The sequence below is a fragment of the Schistocerca piceifrons genome, chromosome X, assembly GCF_021461385.2.
Source record: "Schistocerca piceifrons isolate TAMUIC-IGC-003096 chromosome X, iqSchPice1.1, whole genome shotgun sequence".
NCBI lineage: Eukaryota > Metazoa > Arthropoda > Insecta > Orthoptera > Acrididae > Schistocerca > Schistocerca piceifrons.
Window position 1 is genome coordinate 312,893,323 of NC_060149.1, and position 17,555 is coordinate 312,910,877.

At 43.5% G+C, this 17,555-nt stretch overlaps 1 protein-coding gene across 1 annotated transcript in view; it reads right to left on the reverse strand.

Moving 5' to 3' along the window:
* Positions 1-17,555, reverse strand: part of LOC124722331 — a gene marked incomplete at its 5' end in the record, with an annotated part of 298,305 nt that overhangs the window by 167,866 nt on the left and 112,884 nt on the right. The window contains one exon of the mRNA XM_047247507.1: positions 14,103-14,270. Coding sequence (XP_047103463.1) covers positions 14,103-14,270 — 168 coding nt within the window. The remainder of the gene's footprint in view (positions 1-14,102; positions 14,271-17,555) is intronic.

Sequence of the window (17,555 nt, forward strand, 5' to 3'; positions counted from 1 at the left end):
GATGGTCATCAAGGGTAGTGCACAACCACGATTCATCCCTGAACACAATTCGACTCCATTCATCAGCAGTCCACACTTCCCAGTCACAGCCATTTGTGTTGTGAGGGTAACGGCAGCTCATGCAGGGGACAGTAATTCCTTAGTCCAATTGCTGTTAGTCTGCTACCTGTGCGGGATGACACAGAATGTTGGTAGCAGTCTATTACGTGTTCTCGGATGGCAAGCACAGATGTGAGAGGGTTACGATGTGCTCGGTGCACGACACTGCAATCCTCTGTTGTGGTGGTCAGACGTGGTTGGCTGAAACCTTGACGACGATTTTGCGGTCCCGCATCGGGCCGCTGTCATATCCGAACGCGCTTCAAATTTGGGCCTTGGGCAGTTCACCAGCCAGCCAAATGAGTCCTTTTTCAAAGTGTAAGTGGTGCTGAAATGCTTTCTCACGCGAGTGCATGGCATCTCGCTGTCCTTCGGAGTGATCAATCAACATTAATTAGATACGTTTGTCTGCATGGTCAAAACCGCAGCAGCTGTTAAAATCAGCTATTAGACTGTTAGTTTTTCCGTCTTGAGCTTACTGCAATTTAATTAAAGAGAATTTTAGACCAGACGCGTTTCGCTTTTATTTATAAAGCATCTTACGTGTTTATTCTACAAATCGGATACACATGAATATATATTTTTGGTTGTTTTAGATTAGAAACAGCGTTTTGTTTATAAAGTTGGAGTACAAGTTACTCACCATGTGGCTCTACATATTCTCCAAACCACTGCTTCTTCCCTCCATGCTAGCAGTGGTTGGTGTTGAAGGATTTCATTTCACATATACACTTGACAGTTTTTGCCGTTTTGCAGTATTTATTGCTGTGCTTTTCGGTGTTTTTACTCTTCACTCTTGTAAATCGAACTGAAGTTACGTGTGTTTCTTACTCTATGCAGTGTTACAGTACTTATGTCTGTTCATTTGTTTTAGTGCAGGTTGCGAGCGTTGCCAAACTGCGAAACCCGCTACCCTCTCCCAATTTCTCTCTCTCTCCCCCACACACAGAGAGAGAGAGGGCGGGTGTCTCTCTCTCTCTCTCTCTCTCTCTCTCTCTCTCTCTCTCTCACACACACACACACACACACACACACACACACACACATGCATGAATTAATAAACAAAGAAAAAGTAGTTTCACAGGTTGGCAAAGCTCGGAATCTGCAGAGAAACACAGATAACTTCAGTTCGAAACCCGCTACCCTCTCCCAATTTCTCTCTCTCTCCCCCACACACAGAGAGAGAGAGAGGGCGGGTGGCTCTCTCTCTCTCTCTCTCTCTCTCTCTCTCTCTCTCTCACACACACACACACACACACACACACACACACATGCATTAATTAATAAACAAAGAAAAAGTAGTTTCACAGGTTGGCAAAGCTCGGAATCTGCAGAGAAACACAGATAACTTCATTTCGATTTACAAAGGTGAAGTGTAAAAACACCAAAATAACCAAAATGCAGTGCAACAAATAGTGCAGAATGACAAAAACTGCCAAGTTTATATGGAAATGAAATCTTTCAACATCTGCCGCTACTAGAATGGAAGGAAGAAGCAGTTGTTTGGAGAATACGTAGAAAAACGCCATAAGGAACTTGAACTCCAACTTTATAACCAACACGCTGTTTTTAATGTAAAACAACAAAAACTGTACAAACATATGTATCCAATTCGCAGAATAACCACGGAAGACGCTTTACAAATAAATCCGAAACGCGTCTGTGATAAAATTCTCTTCAATTAAAGTGCAGTAATCTTAAGACGGAAAAACCAGTAATAACTGAACATCACATACGGCTCATGCCTCTTACGTGTACTAGCAGAGCTCGCAACAACACTAAACACGAACAACACTAATGAAATCTACTGATCCTTCTAATTCTCACCGATTGCAACTCTGATCATTTACGTGTCTGCCAACGGCGTGAACGTGTACGAGGTTTCATTTTGTGTTCCTACCATGTCTTGTGGGTGCTTCACTTTTTTTCTTTTTCTTTTTTTTTGACAGGTTGTTTATATTAGAAAAGTGGTCTTTGCAGAAAAAAAAATCAAATGGCTCTGAGCACTATGGGACTTAATATCTGTGGTCATCAGTCCCCTAGAACTTAGAACTACTTAAACCTAACTAACCTAAGGACATCACACACATCCATACCCGAGGCAGGATTCGAACCTGCGACCGTAGCGGTCATGCGGTTCCAGACTGACTTGCAGAAAACATTATTAACTTGATTACTTTTAAGTCCGAGGTAACAACAATTTTTTTTTACTTTCGTCTATATGTGGTAGATCTGCTGGGTGTACCCGAAATTGCGTAGGATAATCGGGGATATTTTCTCTGTATTTTGCCACAACCGATTCGTGGTCTGCGATGGCTCGTTACAGAGTAAATACATTTCGTTTCATTTCTTAACCCCATTTGTCTTTGTATCTGTATTACACTAAAAATATCTGCACAGTACTGCAAATGTCGACGTTGTGTGTTGTGTGTCTTTTGTGAAAACAAACTAGGTCCACTTACGGTACTTGTTGCACACAGTATGATACTTCACTCTTCGCCATGAAGTTTGCGTTCAGTGCTGTTCGGTTCTGTTACGACTTTGTTTTTCTGTCAATGTTAGTTGTCCGTTAACAACGATAAACAGCAGTGTGGGCAGGTTTACTAATGAAGTGCTGGTCTATATGCACTCCGTTAATAGGTTCGCTGAATGCAATGGAAGACCGACACAAGTCTGCTTTGCTGAGCTGTTCCTGCAATAATGGCAACCACACGACAGTACTTTCTCATCTGACGGTTGTTACGTTACATTTAACTTAGTGTTGCACGTTTTGGCGACGGTGTATTACTGTTGTGAAGGTATTTTCTCAGAAACAAAAATAAATGGGGTAACAAACCGAATAAAGAAGTTTCGTATTGCTACGTTATGAGGAGGCACTGGCGACCAGTGGCCCCTCATGCCAAAATGTTCAGAAAATATTCCAGAACAACCTCCGAAGTCTTGTCGATGGAGTTCAGATTCAGCCTGTACAGGGTGGTCAGAAACAGTCTGAAAGCTCGTTGAGCACGCCAGTGCAAGCATTTGCACGCGCTAAAATGCAGTAATGTATAGACACCTGTGAGTCTATGAGTTACCACTTGTTCAAATGCTCGTTACCAGTGAAAATGTGTCTTGTGCAAAAGTGATAAATTGAAGCTAGGTTAGCAAAAGTTACATCTGTTCAGTTTGAAGAAACCAAACGGAGAACATGTTTGGCGCCACTGTCTCTGGCAGACTGTTAGAATTTTCGTGCACAACGATCTGATCGGCTAACTTCAATGATAATGAAATCGGAAACGGAGCAACGTATCAAATTTTTTTCTTAACAAATATTTTTCAGCACAACCGGCCCTGCATCACCTTACAAGCTTCTCAGACTGTTTCTGACCGCCCTGTATGTATTGTAGAGCTAAATATAGCGGCCAAAAGTCACAGCAAGGGGTGTCCCACTGAAAGATGTGTCGTATATGGTGCTCGAACGTTGCGGATAGATGCGACATATGGCGACAGTGTAGACGCGGTATCTCAGCAGTTTGTGTAGTGTGTACTATGAATGTGCGACGATGGTCGGTGCAAGATGCATGAGTCACAGCATATGGGAGATTACACAAGAATCCGGTTTTCCAAGGTCAACAGTGTTCACAGGAGATTTTCAGTAATGAAGAAACAATGATCTTCAGTATCGCAGAGACAATGTTTTGACAATCATAAACCGCCGCACAGGACGCTGGACGTGACGTCTTCTCCGCAGAGTCATACCGGGCAATTGCCGGTCTACCTAATGTAAGCCAGATCGCCACAGATTTGACTATGGGGCTTCAGGAGCCCATTGCTACTATGACTCTACGGACGCAAATGCGCTAAGTAGGTTGCAGAAACTGACTACTTCCTTTTGGCCATTCAGTGTAGACTCTACCTGATCAAAAGTATCCAGACACTGAATGGTGACCCGCCACTCTCTCACTTTAACAACATTTTCAGTCAGATTAATATTCATATTTTATAATTAAATGTTTCTCTGAGACATTTTATGTCCCTTTTTATTATCTACGATAATGATCGAAGCAGAAGAAATGATTTAAAATTTGTGCCTCGGCCAGGGCTCGAACCCGTGTGTTCTCACTTGCTAGACATTACACCAGCGTAATACGATGGTCAACATTAATGCACGAAATACCTAAGCTGAGTGCGCTCCCCAACAACCTAAGCTGAGTGCCACAAACTTTGTTTGTGCAGCAATGTTGACCATCTTACTGTGGTGATGCAATGATTAGCATTTCTGTCTAGCAAGCAAGAAGACCCGGGTTCGAGTCCTAACCGTAGCACAAATTTTAATTCATTTCGTCTGCTTCGATCATTCATATTTTAGGTCATGGTCTCGGTGTTCCTCAGTACTACAATTGGTATATGTGTTTTATTCTTTTTTATATGAGGATATTGTGGACGCAATGTTCATATAACTGCCTGTGTAGCCTGTGTAGAACTTGTACTCGAGGCGTCGTAGTGGAGGTGATGGAGAAAAGGGGAAAGAGATGGATTGTGGGCTATAAATGCTGAGTCCAGTGACCTGGCTGTGCGAGTGTTTCTAGGCAGCAGTGCTCTGTGCATTGTACCTGCAGATGGACTTCGGGCCATGACACTCCACTCTTTCCTCTTAGGGCTGCAGCAGGAGGGCGCCTGTTCACAAAACATTTTGCCTGGGCCAGGCAATAGTCTGTCGCAAAGGTGGCTAGTTGTCGGAAAGTGGATGGAGGAAGCCATTTAAGAGAGACTGCTGTAATGTGAGCTTTTGTGCAAACAATGGGCAGTTCATAAAACTCCGAGCATTCTCATGTTAGATGCTGGGACGATACGGATAGAGCGGCTGGTACACGTGTTTAGTGGTGGCAAGACTGTAACTCCACTGACGCCAGGAAATTGCCTGGTTCTTTTAGTGTGCGGCAAAAACATATATTTCATGGATACGACTGTCTGGTAAGGTTAACAGCCTTCTTTCAGAAACTGGAAATGGTCGGGCTGGAAAGATTAGATCAAATGAGGGACTGTGCTTCCATCATATTTTTTCCTGGAACATGGCTACGCTAGCCGTGAGAACGGTGTCTCCCTGGTCTAAAATTTTCTTTTTTCAGACAAGAGATATTTTGAGTTGTTGATTGACTTCTCTCAGGATATGCAAAGCAGAGGCTTGCTCCCCCAGTGTGTGGACCCTGGTAGTGTGTCTGGATTGGCTACCAGGCCAACAGAACAGTTAAGAGGGGGAGACTCAATGAGTAGAGGATAGTTCAGGTAGTTAGTACAATGTGGAGGCGGTTTCGGTTTCGCTGAATTCGGCTCCTGTACCAAGGTTGAATGGAAAGTGGTTTTGATTCTTTGCGTTCTTCATCCTCTGGTCCATCCTTGTTGGAAAACTTCAGGTGTTTCACAAGTGGGTGAGATTTGTGGTCAGTAACATGTGGTGGACTAACAGCCGGTGGCAGTTTCCAACTGTACAGACAGTGGACCTGCATATCTTCTCACATATCACGTGTCACGAGGATGAACTTATTCGTCCTGAGCCGGCCGTCTGACGTTTGGCAATTCCAGCATGCACCGTCGTTCTTGTGAGTCAAACTGGTTTGGCCAGACCAGCGAACCGGTGCACCTCACACTGAAATCTGCTGGGATTTCAGGGCTCTGATTGGGAAGTTTCCCACGTTCTGATACTCAGAACGCCAGTCCGCGTACTTTTCAAATTTTCGTGGACGCGTCAGAACATTACAGCTGCCGCAGTGCGCCGCTCCTAGCCTAGAGCGCGCCGTTCTCTGCTGCCTCCTGAATCAAGATGAAAGGCTAAAGTGTTCCTGCAGCGTCGTAAGGTCGTTAAATGATATTCACCGCTACCTGCTCTCCAGTGAACATTAGTTTCTGCTGTACTTGGTCGTAGCTGATCCCATTTGCCATTTAAGCAGAATTGGGCCTCACAGTGGATTAGTGTAAACAAAGTCAGATTGCGTTATAAAAGGGATGAATTCAGGGAAGAATTTGTATAGCTTCCACCGCAACGAATGCTTTGCAGTGAAGCATTATCCCTGTTCTGATTTGTGTTTGTGATTTTTCTGTAAGATTTATGAGCTACACTTTATTTATAAAAGGATTAATAAATTGTCATTATTTTTGTAAACTTAAATACGCCACTTTTCTCATTCATACTCACTCAAATATTCACTAGTTATCAAATGTTCAAATGTGTGTGAATTCCTAAGGGACCAAACTGCTGAAGTCATCGGTCACTAGACTTACACACTACTTAAACTAACTTATGCTGAGAACAACACACACGCCCATGCCCGCGGGAGGACTCGAATCTCCGGCGGGAGAGGTCGCGCAGTCCGTGACATTGCGCCTCAAACCGCGCGGCTACACCGCGGGATTCACTGTTTTTATTTTATTGTGGCGATACATGGCTACACCAGCAACTCAAGGTTCAATCTTATTACATTAGTTAATTTAAATGTTAATTTGCGTTCTGAAACTGACTGCAGACGTAGGCAACAAAAGTGCCATGTGTAAATTCACTAATTTCATATAAAATTTAAGGATGTAGCTCACCTTTTGAAGGTTATTGAGGAGATTATACTTTTCTTTATGTAAAGATAATAACGTTTAGCATCACTCAGGCATATGTTTATGATTAAAACAAGGGACGGCTTGCAACACCACTATATAATGCGGAACTGATAACTAGAAATCACAAGGGATGGGGAGGCAAGTATAAAAGGACGCGAAGAGTATTTTGTTGTCAGTGGAGAAGCAGAACAGCAGAATGTGTCGGTCCTGAGAGCTCAATGACTTCGAATGTGGACTAGTCGTTGGATTTCACCTAAGTAACAGATACATCAAGGACACTACAACCCATCTAGGACTGCCCAAGACGACTGTTGGTGATTGTGAAGTAGAAACACGAAGGAATAACGATAACTAATCCAAGAACAGGCAGACCTCATGTACTGATAGACACATACCGTTCAGGATTGCGAAAGGTGGTTGCAAAAAGAATATATGAAACATTACTATCTTCTCTGGTTTCTGCTTTTTAAGGAAGAAAGAACTGCCATTCCTCCGCAGATATTTGGACACATCATTGAAAGTGTCTCCAGTAAAGTTCAAGCCATTATAAAGGCGAAGAATGGAAAAACCCATATTAACATCCACTAACATGTGTTTGGACACATTTGATCAGATAGTGTATTTGTGTGAAGTTACGGAAATGGTGCACTAAGTTGTTATTTGTCTCAGGTTCACAGCAATAAGGCTGTCACAGCCGATTTACTAGGGAAACTTTTGTTGTCTACAACGAGTAACTCTGTTAGAAGGTAGTTGCAAGAAGTATAGGAATGTTTCCTCGTAGAGTAAAACTGTGTGCCGGACTTGCGCTTGAACGCAATATCTTGCTTTCCGTGGCCAGTGCTTTTGTTGGGTGAGCTATCCGAGCCCCACTCACGACCCGCTTTCACCGCCTCACTTACGCCAGTACTTCCACCCCACTTTCATAAATTCACAAAACCTCTTGTGCTTACCTTGCAGGAGTAGCACTTCTGAATAAAGGAAGTGCGGAGAAACAGCTTCTCAGCTTAGGTTGTACCATACATCAGGGCACACACACTGCAGAGAGAAAGATTCATTCTGGAGAATACGAATGAACCTTACGGCACCAACCCTCCTCTTCTTTGTCGGGAAGGCAAAGGGGAAAGCAGCCAGTATCGTGTGGCGTACCCTTCCAAGTACTGGCCACGACCGGCTTTGTCTAACTTTGGTGATCTGACGGGACCTGGTGTATTCAAGGAGTAAAGGATATTGACAAACGAAACGGCAGGTACTGAAAGATTGTGGCTAGTATTCAATGGATAGATAAGATGAGTACAGGGACCAGTTGCCAAAAATGAACATATTAGCTACTCCTGACTGATCTAAGATCCATTAAATAACGACCACACGAGGTTCTCAGCTGAATTTCAGTTCAGTATAACGAGCTATCCTGTGCACCATCTGCTGTGGAGAGATTGAGAATTTCTCCTCCGGGTCAAAAGGCAATAAAAATTTAGTATCATGGTGACGGTAGACTCATGATTTTGGATGTTACCATTTAAAAGAAAAAGTCTGAAGACTGAAGAGCTCTCTAGCATCTGTAGCATTGTCGGTCACATGAGAACAAAGCTGTTCTGAGATATTGAAAGGTTTATTAGACTCTCTGATTTAATTTTCATGGATGACAGCGCTCATGCTCATGTTGAGTCATAAGAAAATTAGGACATATCGTGAGTTGAGTAATCTTCATACTCGAAAGAATTGCTGACACTGTCCAAAACAGACGAAGATCGTCTGTTTTGTCCACAGTGGTATATTCGTCACTGATCTTTTAACATGCATGCGGTAATGACAATTCTTGACATAGCTTGCTGCTCTGAGTTGCTTTCTTTCCATGTGTGGAGCGAAATATCATATTCACTGCGTAAATGAAGTTTGAACATCTCTAACAAATTAATACGGTCTCTTGGTGGTGTATTAGCGAAATCAGCTTGAAATAAAACACGATACATGACTGAGCCTTAGTAAATGTCAAGCAGGTTAGTATGCTTCATGAATGATTTATTTTATTATGTGATAAATCAAAAGAATTTACATTATAGACCGCCTCAGTATAATTTTAATAGTCTTTGAACTCTAATACTAGACACAAAAGCTATTAGTACCATTTTATTAGGTATTATGCATGTAATTTTTATTATTTTCTCAGAAGCATACTCTTAGGTTACACTGAAGTAGGCTAGGCATGCCACAGAAATAGTGAATCATTTTATTTCAATGAATCATGATGAGTTAGCAGTGTTGAAGGTAGGTATTAGTAGTAGGGCACTGTCGGAATGGGTGGAAAACGCTGACTCAGCCTTAAGTCAGCACTTTAAACTATCGCAAAATGACACAGCTGCACATGTCATATTTCGCTGACAGCAGCATTAGCACTTTCCTATCTCCAAGGTCATTCCTGGAATCATGAAATCTGGCCACATGCCGAGATCAGGGAGGGGAGGGGAGGGGAGGGGAGGGGAGCGGAGGGGAACTGAGGAGAGGGGAGAGGAGAGGAGGGGGATGGGAATCATGTTATATCAGCATCAGCTCTACCTTATCTCCAAGGTCATACTGGGAATCATGACATCAGCAGCAGAAGCACATACAGCCAAATGCCAATGGCATGTAAGGATGTATGGGGAAGGGAAGGGAGGAGAGGGTAGATCCCCACATCCTATACCCCATACCCTGCACCCCACACTCAATGCCCCGCACCTGGCAACCAAGTACGGTAAGTGTCGGATCTGCTTAACATTTTGTATTTTGTCAACTATGTTTGCATTACTGACTTCCAAAAATTCGTTTAAGGACTTGTCCACCAGTCAAACTGGTAAATTCCATTTGAACATATATACCATTCCCCATGGAATACAGGGACAAGTAGACAGCACATTTCTCTATAAATAATTGAAAACCAACATCTGCTTACAAAATATAAATAACGAAAGAGGATTTCATATTTTTTGAAAATGAGTTTTACCTTAAATACTACCCCAAAAACCCTGAAACATGAAATAAAACCAAGTCATGTTTCACATCGCGCTTGCTCCTTCACCAGCAGGTGACTGCACTTTAGAAAAAGAGTGCTTGCTCCTACAAGCCGATGGTAACGCTGTAGAAGGAGGGGACTGCTATCTGTGAAGCATGATTTCTTACAGCTACCAACGGTTTGCTGCACACTTGAGAAAAAACAGAGCCGTAAATTAATTATTTTCCACAACTGAGATGTTGCAGTATTCCAAAATGACTGCAATATATGTCGCAGCGCAAAAAGTGCGATGTTTACATTGATTTTCTAGGTCGTAGTTGAGGTTAACAGCAAGCAAAAATACGCTATAAGGTTCAAATCACTTAATGTGCCGTCACATACATCTGCAATGAAAAGAAAGCGCAAGCTAATTTCCAGATATACACATGTACGCCAAATTAGTGAACAAAATACTTCAGTATTACTCCAGCGCCAGGTTTCCAAACATATTAACAGCTGACATTTTAGAAGGAATTGCTGTCATAAAATTAACCCGAATATAACAGCAGAAAACGGTGTGTTATCTAAAATACTACGCTAAGCAGACAGCATGCAAAAATCGTGTTATTACCTGGTAGTGTATTACCACCTTAGATGTGAAGATGAAGTACATTATTTCATGTGTGGCACATTACACTGACGTGACAGAAGTCGTTGGATAGTGATATACACATATACAGATGGCGGTGGTCTCACGTACACAAGGTATAAAAGGGCAGTGTGTTGGTGGAGCTGTCATTTCTCCTCAGGTGATTCACTTGAAAAAGTTTCCGACGGGATTATGGCCTCACTACGAGAATTAACAGACTTTGAACGCGGAATGGTAGCTGAAGCTAGAAGCATGGGACATTCCATTTGGGAAATCATTAGAGAATGCAGTGTTTAAAGATCCACAATGTCAAGAGAATATAAAATTTCAGGCGTTACCTCTCACCACGGACAACGCAGTTCCCGACAGTCTTCACTAAATGACCTAGAGCGGAGGTGTTTGCAAGTAGTTGCCAGTGCTAACAGACAAGCAAAAGTGCGAGAAACGACCACATAAATCAATGTGGGATGTACGACGAACGTACCCGTTAGGACAGTGCATTGAAATTTGGCGTTAATGGGCTATGGCAGCAGACGACCGACGCGAGTGCTTTTGCTAGCAGCATAACATTACCTGCAGCGCCTCTCCTGGGATCGTGACCATATCGGTTGGCTCCTAGACGGCTGGAAAAACCGTGGCCTGATCAGATGAGTCCTGATTTCAGTTGGTAAGAGCTGACGATACGGTCTGAGTTTGGCCCAGACTCCATGAAGCCATGGAACCAGGGTGTCAATTAGGCACTGTGGAAGCATAATGTTGTGGGCTGTTTACATGGAATGGACTGGGTCCATTATATTTGGAAACTTGGATACTTCATGTTCCCAAAAAGCGATGCAATTTTTATGGATAACAATGCGCCATGTCACCGGGCCACAACTTTTCACGACTGGTTTGAAGAGCATTACAGTCATTTCGAGCGAATAATATGGACACCAAGATTGCTGATATGAATCCCATCGCACATTTATGGGACATAATTGAGAGGTCAGTTCATGCAGAAAATCATGCACTGCCAACAATTTCGCAATTATTGACGGTTACAGAAGTAGCATGGCTGAATATGTCAGCAGGGAGCTTCCAACGAATTGTTCAGTCCATGCCACATCGAGTTGCTGCACTATGCCGGGCAAAAGGATGTCCGGCACTTTATTAGGAGGTGCCACGTGACTTCTGTCACCTCTGTGAACATTAAGACAAACTGTGAGAGGGTTCAAAATGGTTCAAATGGCTTTGAGCACTATGGGACTTAACTTCTGAGGTCATTAGTCCCCTAGAACTGAGAACTACTTAAACATAACTAACCTAAGGACATCACACACATCCATGCCCGAAGCAGGATTCGAACCTGCGACCGTAGCGGTCGCGCGGTTCCAGATTGTAGCGCCTAGAACCGCTCGGCCACTCCGGCCGGCAAACTGTGAGAGGGACTTCTGCAAGATGGGTACGGAATTTGTTGAACGCTGACCAAAAGTAAACGCGATAACGAAATTCGCAGCAATAATTTGGCTGATTTAAAAATGAACTGTCTTAATATTGTGCATCAGTCTGCTACTGTGCTACATGTGAGTGAACCACTTAACGCCAGTGACGGAATGGTAATTAAAGCACTTGGTGGAAGCCATACACCAAAAATCGATTTCATTGGCAGCAACAATACTCAAGTCTTCTACACCAACTGTGTAAAAAAAAAAAAAAAAAAAAAACCGCGAGGACAACACTGACCGAAAAATAGTTAACACAATCCCTTTTATTCGACACAAGGACATTGCCCATAAAGGCCGTTTTGCAATAGGAAAATAGAGGCCCTTGAAATATGAATAGTTAGTAGACACATCCTGTTCGCCAAAGTTGGCACTTTCCGGCTTCAACCAGTTCACATATCTAAACAGAAATGAGAGCGAAGTAATATGTTTAGTCCACTGAAGAGGCCATAGTGACGCAGGTGGCTATTTGCAGTGTCCCAGGAGGGAATTTCGCGGATGGAACGTGTTCGCTGGAAAGACATCGGACAAAATCATTAACCTAAATGGAGACCACATCGAAAAATAAGGTCACCTAATACATAAGGTTCAAAGTGGTTCAAATGGCTCTGAGCACTAGGCGACTTAACTTCTGAGGTCATCAGTCGCCTAGAACTTAGAACTAATTAAACCTATCTAACCTAAGGACATCACACACATCCATGCCCGAGGCAGCATTCGAACCTGCGACCGTAGCGGTCGCTCGGCTCCAGAATGTAGCACCCAGAACCAAACGGCCACTCCGGCCGGCAAATACATAAGGTATTTCACTGGCAGTCCTATAGTTTTTCAGCTTGCTCTAATTATTACATTAATGAATGAAATACTTTGACACGAGTTCCAGAGAGACAAATAAAAGCTACATTTTACAAATTTTTGCTCATCGAGAACACCCCAATTTACGCATGGATTCGTTCTTTCCTGCTTTAGCTAGTGTGAAAACACGATTTCGATTGCTATCTGTCCTGCAATAACCGAAGTAAGAGCTGAGCTTGATTCGCAGATCGCAACAGTAAAGCAAAGATGGCACAGAGAGTTTTGCTGGAATGTAGAAATACGAGGGCGGGGTGAAAAGTAATGCCTCCGAATTTTTTATGTGAAAATTCTGAAAGTTTTTTAAATAAAAGAAATGTTATTGGCATTCCACACCTTTATTTTTCATGTCATATAGCTGCAGCCCCTTCTGCTAGAGGGCTTAGGATTGTAGCACGTAATATGACGGTTCGTAACGTAACTATGTGGGTGAGTGAAGGACAGCGTGCCGTAATCGAGTTTCGATTCGGAAGAGTTCGTCCACAGATGGAACACCATCTCCCTCAACATGACAATGACAGACCACACACAACGACTTGGATTCGCTGTCGTATATCATCGACCATACAGTCCCGACTTAACACTATCCGATTTTCATCTGTTTCCAAAACTTCAAGAACACCTCCGAGGACTTCACTTTGATAGTGATGAAGCTGTCATATATCATCCCCTATGCAGTCCCGACCTGACACCATCCGATTTTCATCTGTTTCCATAACTTAAAGAACCCCTCCAAGGACTTCACTTTGATAGTGAAGAGGTGGTGCAAGCAGAGGTAAGATTGTGGCTCCGTCAACAAAGTCAAACATTCTACAGTGACGGTCTCCATAAACTGGTCTGTCGTTGGGAGAGGTGTTTCCTTCGCCAGGGTGGCTGTATTGAGAAATAACTATGCAAACGTGGAGAATAAGGAATTAGAATATTACACACAAAAAATTCGGAGGCATTATTCTTCAGCATGCCCTCGTATTTACAGACAGGTGCGGCTTCTGACTGCAGAGGTATTTCAGTCATTTTAGACATCAGGAAGAGCGACTGACTGCAGAGAGAAACGATTAGGTCGTAGGTCATGAATGTATCTGACTTCTCGTACTTTGTATCGTGTTTTGCTTTGTACTGCACACACTTAATATACAAAGAGAGAATTCAGTTAAAATCAAAACTTATTTTCTGAGAACTATGAAAGGAAGTTTTAACACGCCATTGGCAGGGGTATCATTACTTACAGAAATGTAGCAAAGAATGGCGAATGTTTCGCAATTGAGAGGTACGGAAACTTTGATAAGAATAGTCATAACGTCAGATTTTAGACCTGAGTTTGATGATGCGACCCACATACTTAATGCTCTCTCGGTGTGTCAGTAATATTTCATTTAGATACAATCTCAAAGAAATTTCTTTGCTTTTATACTAACAGAAAAAAATGAATCTGATTACAAGTAAGAAAATACAAGGCGCTATTGTGTACTTGCGCTTTAAAGATCTTGAGGATGCTCCCGGATGGATACAAATCTTCCCAGATAATTTTGTTTCGCATCATTGGGAACAGAGCCTTGTTCTTTGTCCAGTTGTAGCCATACTTCTCATGCCGCTGGTAGCTGCTCGTCGACATGCACTTCACTGTCACGTCTTCTCCCTGCAACGAAAAATACTACCATTAGTCAATCTCTCAATAAGTATACTACCTGTAACCTGTGTTCACATTTTAGGAAATTAAATTTATTCAAGTGAAACTGTCTTTTGTTTGTATGTTCGTGATAAATTTTTTAGCGTGTAAAATGAGACAAATTGCGTCAATTGTTAGGAAATTGTTTACAACTTCTTTGTTTTTCCATACTTATTCTGTGTCAAAATAACAATACGAATTAGTTTTATAAGTAGACTTCTCACTTCTATATTCTAAATGTTTGTTCGAGTTTGTGTATTCTAACGTAAGAGAGGCTGAACGTCTGAAGTTACAAGAAGGGTCACATTTACTGTATCCAGCATACACTTACCAGTCAGAACATTATGACCACCTACCTAATAGCCGATATGTCCAACTATGGCGCGGATAAAAGCGGCGACGAGTCGAGGCATGGAAGGAATGAGGCGTTGGTAGCTCGCTGGAGGGTTGGAACCACATCTGCACACACGAGTCGCTTAATTCCCTTAAACGCCGGCGACAGGGGCGATGAGCTCTGCCGCCACGTTCAGTCACATCCCAGATGAGTTCGATCGGGTTCAGATCTGGCACGCTGGGGCGCAGCACATCAACTGGAACTCGCCACTGTGTTCCTCGAAACCTAGATCACACTCCTGGCCTGATGACACGACGCATTATCTTGTTGAAAACTGCCTCTGCCTTTGGGAAACATGATCACCATGAAGATGTGTACTTGGCCTGCAACCAACGTACAAGACTTGTTGGATGTCATTGTATCTTGGATGGGCTCCACTGGACGCGTTGACGCCACCGAGGATATTCCTCAGAGAATATTAGAACCGCCATCAGCTTGTCTCCGTCCCACACTGCAGTTATCGAGGAGATGTTCCTTTGGAAAACGACGGATTCACGGCCTCTCATCGGCGTGATAAAGAAGGTATCGGGACTAATCAGACCATGCAACGTTCTGCCATTACGTCAATGTCCAGTGCCAACTGGCACGTGCCCATTTGAGTCGCTGTTGCCGATGTCGTGGTGTTAACATTGGCACACGCACACGTCGGCTGGGGAGGCCCAGCGTTAGGAGTGGTCGGTGTGCTGTGTGTTTAGACACACAGGTACTCTGCCTGGCATTAAAGTCTGATGTTAGTTCCGCCACAGTTCGCAGCCTGTCCTGTTTTACCAGTCTGCCCAGCCTACGACATTCGACATCTGTAATGAGAGGTGGCCACCCAACCCCATGACGTCAGACGTGGTTTCATCTTGGTTTTGCCCCTTTGATGAAGACACTCCTCACAGCACTCTTCGAACATTCAACATGTTGTGCAGTTTGCAAAATGCTCGTAACGAGCCTCCAGGCCATCACAAACTGTACCCGGTCAAACTCAGATAGATTGCGCGTCTTTCCCATTTTAACACGGACAGCACGGTCATTGATACTACACACACCGTGCGTGTGTTTGACTAGCAGTCAGTCGTTCTTCGCCACGTAACGCTGCCATCGCCAAGCGGGTTTATATCGATAGTAGGTCGGTGGTCATATTGTTCTGACTGATCAGTGTCTTTATCATATTTTCGTCATTTCTATACCTTGATAACTATCTCTAATTTCCACAAGTCTTCGGTGTCAACCATTAGTTAACACAGTAATTTTAAAATTATCAAAATGAGCCATAGATAAGAATTTATTATACGAAATGACATTGTTTTGAATGTACATGGTGTCCATAATTAAAGTTCTAGTTTCAAAACTTACCAGAATGACGTCAGAAATATTACTGACGCAGAGGGAACGTCACTCAACAAAAAATTACGGAAATTTGATCAATAGATGGAGCTCTAAGCGCCAGAATATGCACATCAACAGACGCGTAGCACACGGCTGTTGCTCAGTTTGCGTCCGGGACGCTCAACATGAAGGATCGCGCTGCTGGTGAAGCTCTTTTACAAGAACGGTGACTGTGCGCCAGCAGCCCTCCAGAAGTTCCGGACACTCAGGAGTATGAAAAAAAGGAATTGATCAGATTACTGCTTAGGGTCAGGAGAAAGCGATTACAAAATCCGAAAGGACAGGTTCTTTTGTAGTGCTATGTGGCAGAGGGAGGAAAGCAGCTGACTTGACGTCTGTCGAAGATGTGGTCACAGCGTTGCAGGAGGGATCGAGCATGCAGCGCACAGGGAATTTCCCGAACGGTGGACATGCTTGCTAGCACGCTGCATAAATCCTATGAAGCGTCTTGCATTGCTATCCATACAAAATCACCCACGGTCATGAGCTTCTTCCTGCTGACCTCCCAGCAAGACAAACGTTCACTCTGGAATATCTCGCTTGCATGGAAGTGGACAATGAGTGGCCATGGACAGACGAAGCCCATTTCCATCTCCAAGAACATGTCATTATGCAAGACGTCATGTTTTTTCGAGGCCTGGTCCTGCTGGTCCTGTTACCTGTACCGTTAATGGTAAACGCTATGAGAGTTTTACGCGCACCGTCATTCCAACCTTTCTACAGCGTGGATGATTGGCTAGGATCACTTTTATTCAAGATGGCGCTCCTCCGCTCATCGCATAGCTAGTGAAGCAGCTGCTGAAGAGGCATTTCGGAAACGGTAGAATTATCAATCGTCATTTCCCTACAGCCTGGCCGTCCAGGTCATCTGATTTTCTGGCTGTTGTGTTATCTGGATGATGTTATGTTCAGCGCTCCAACTATGAAAATAGCTAAGCTGATGGCACGCACTGTGCAAGGCATTCTGAACATGGTCCCGGAGACTCTCCGATATGTTGTGGAACATGCTGTTTATAGAATTCAACTTATGGCAGAAAACGGTGGACAGCATATTGAACATGTCTTGCACAAGTACCGAGCGAGGTGGCGCAGTGGTTAGCACACTGGACTCGCATTCGGGAGGATGACGGTTCAATCCCGTCTCCGGCCATCCTGATTTAGGTTTTCCGTGATTTCCCTAAATCGCTTCAGGCAAATGCCGGGATGGTTCCTTTGAAAGGGCACGGCCGACTTCCTTCCCCATCCTTCCCTCATCCGAGCTTGCGCTCCGTCTCTAATGACCTCGTTGTCGACGGGACGTTAAACACTAATCTCCTCCTCCTCCTCTTGCACAAGTCTCACGACATTTGGAAACCGATGTCATTTTGCTTTTTATTCGGTTTTGGGCCTCAGGGTATTTAAAAAACCGATTTTCCCATCGGTTGTGGTACGACCTTGCTATGGTTGATGGACTTAACTGACTAACACTACAACTGCTGACTGTCGAG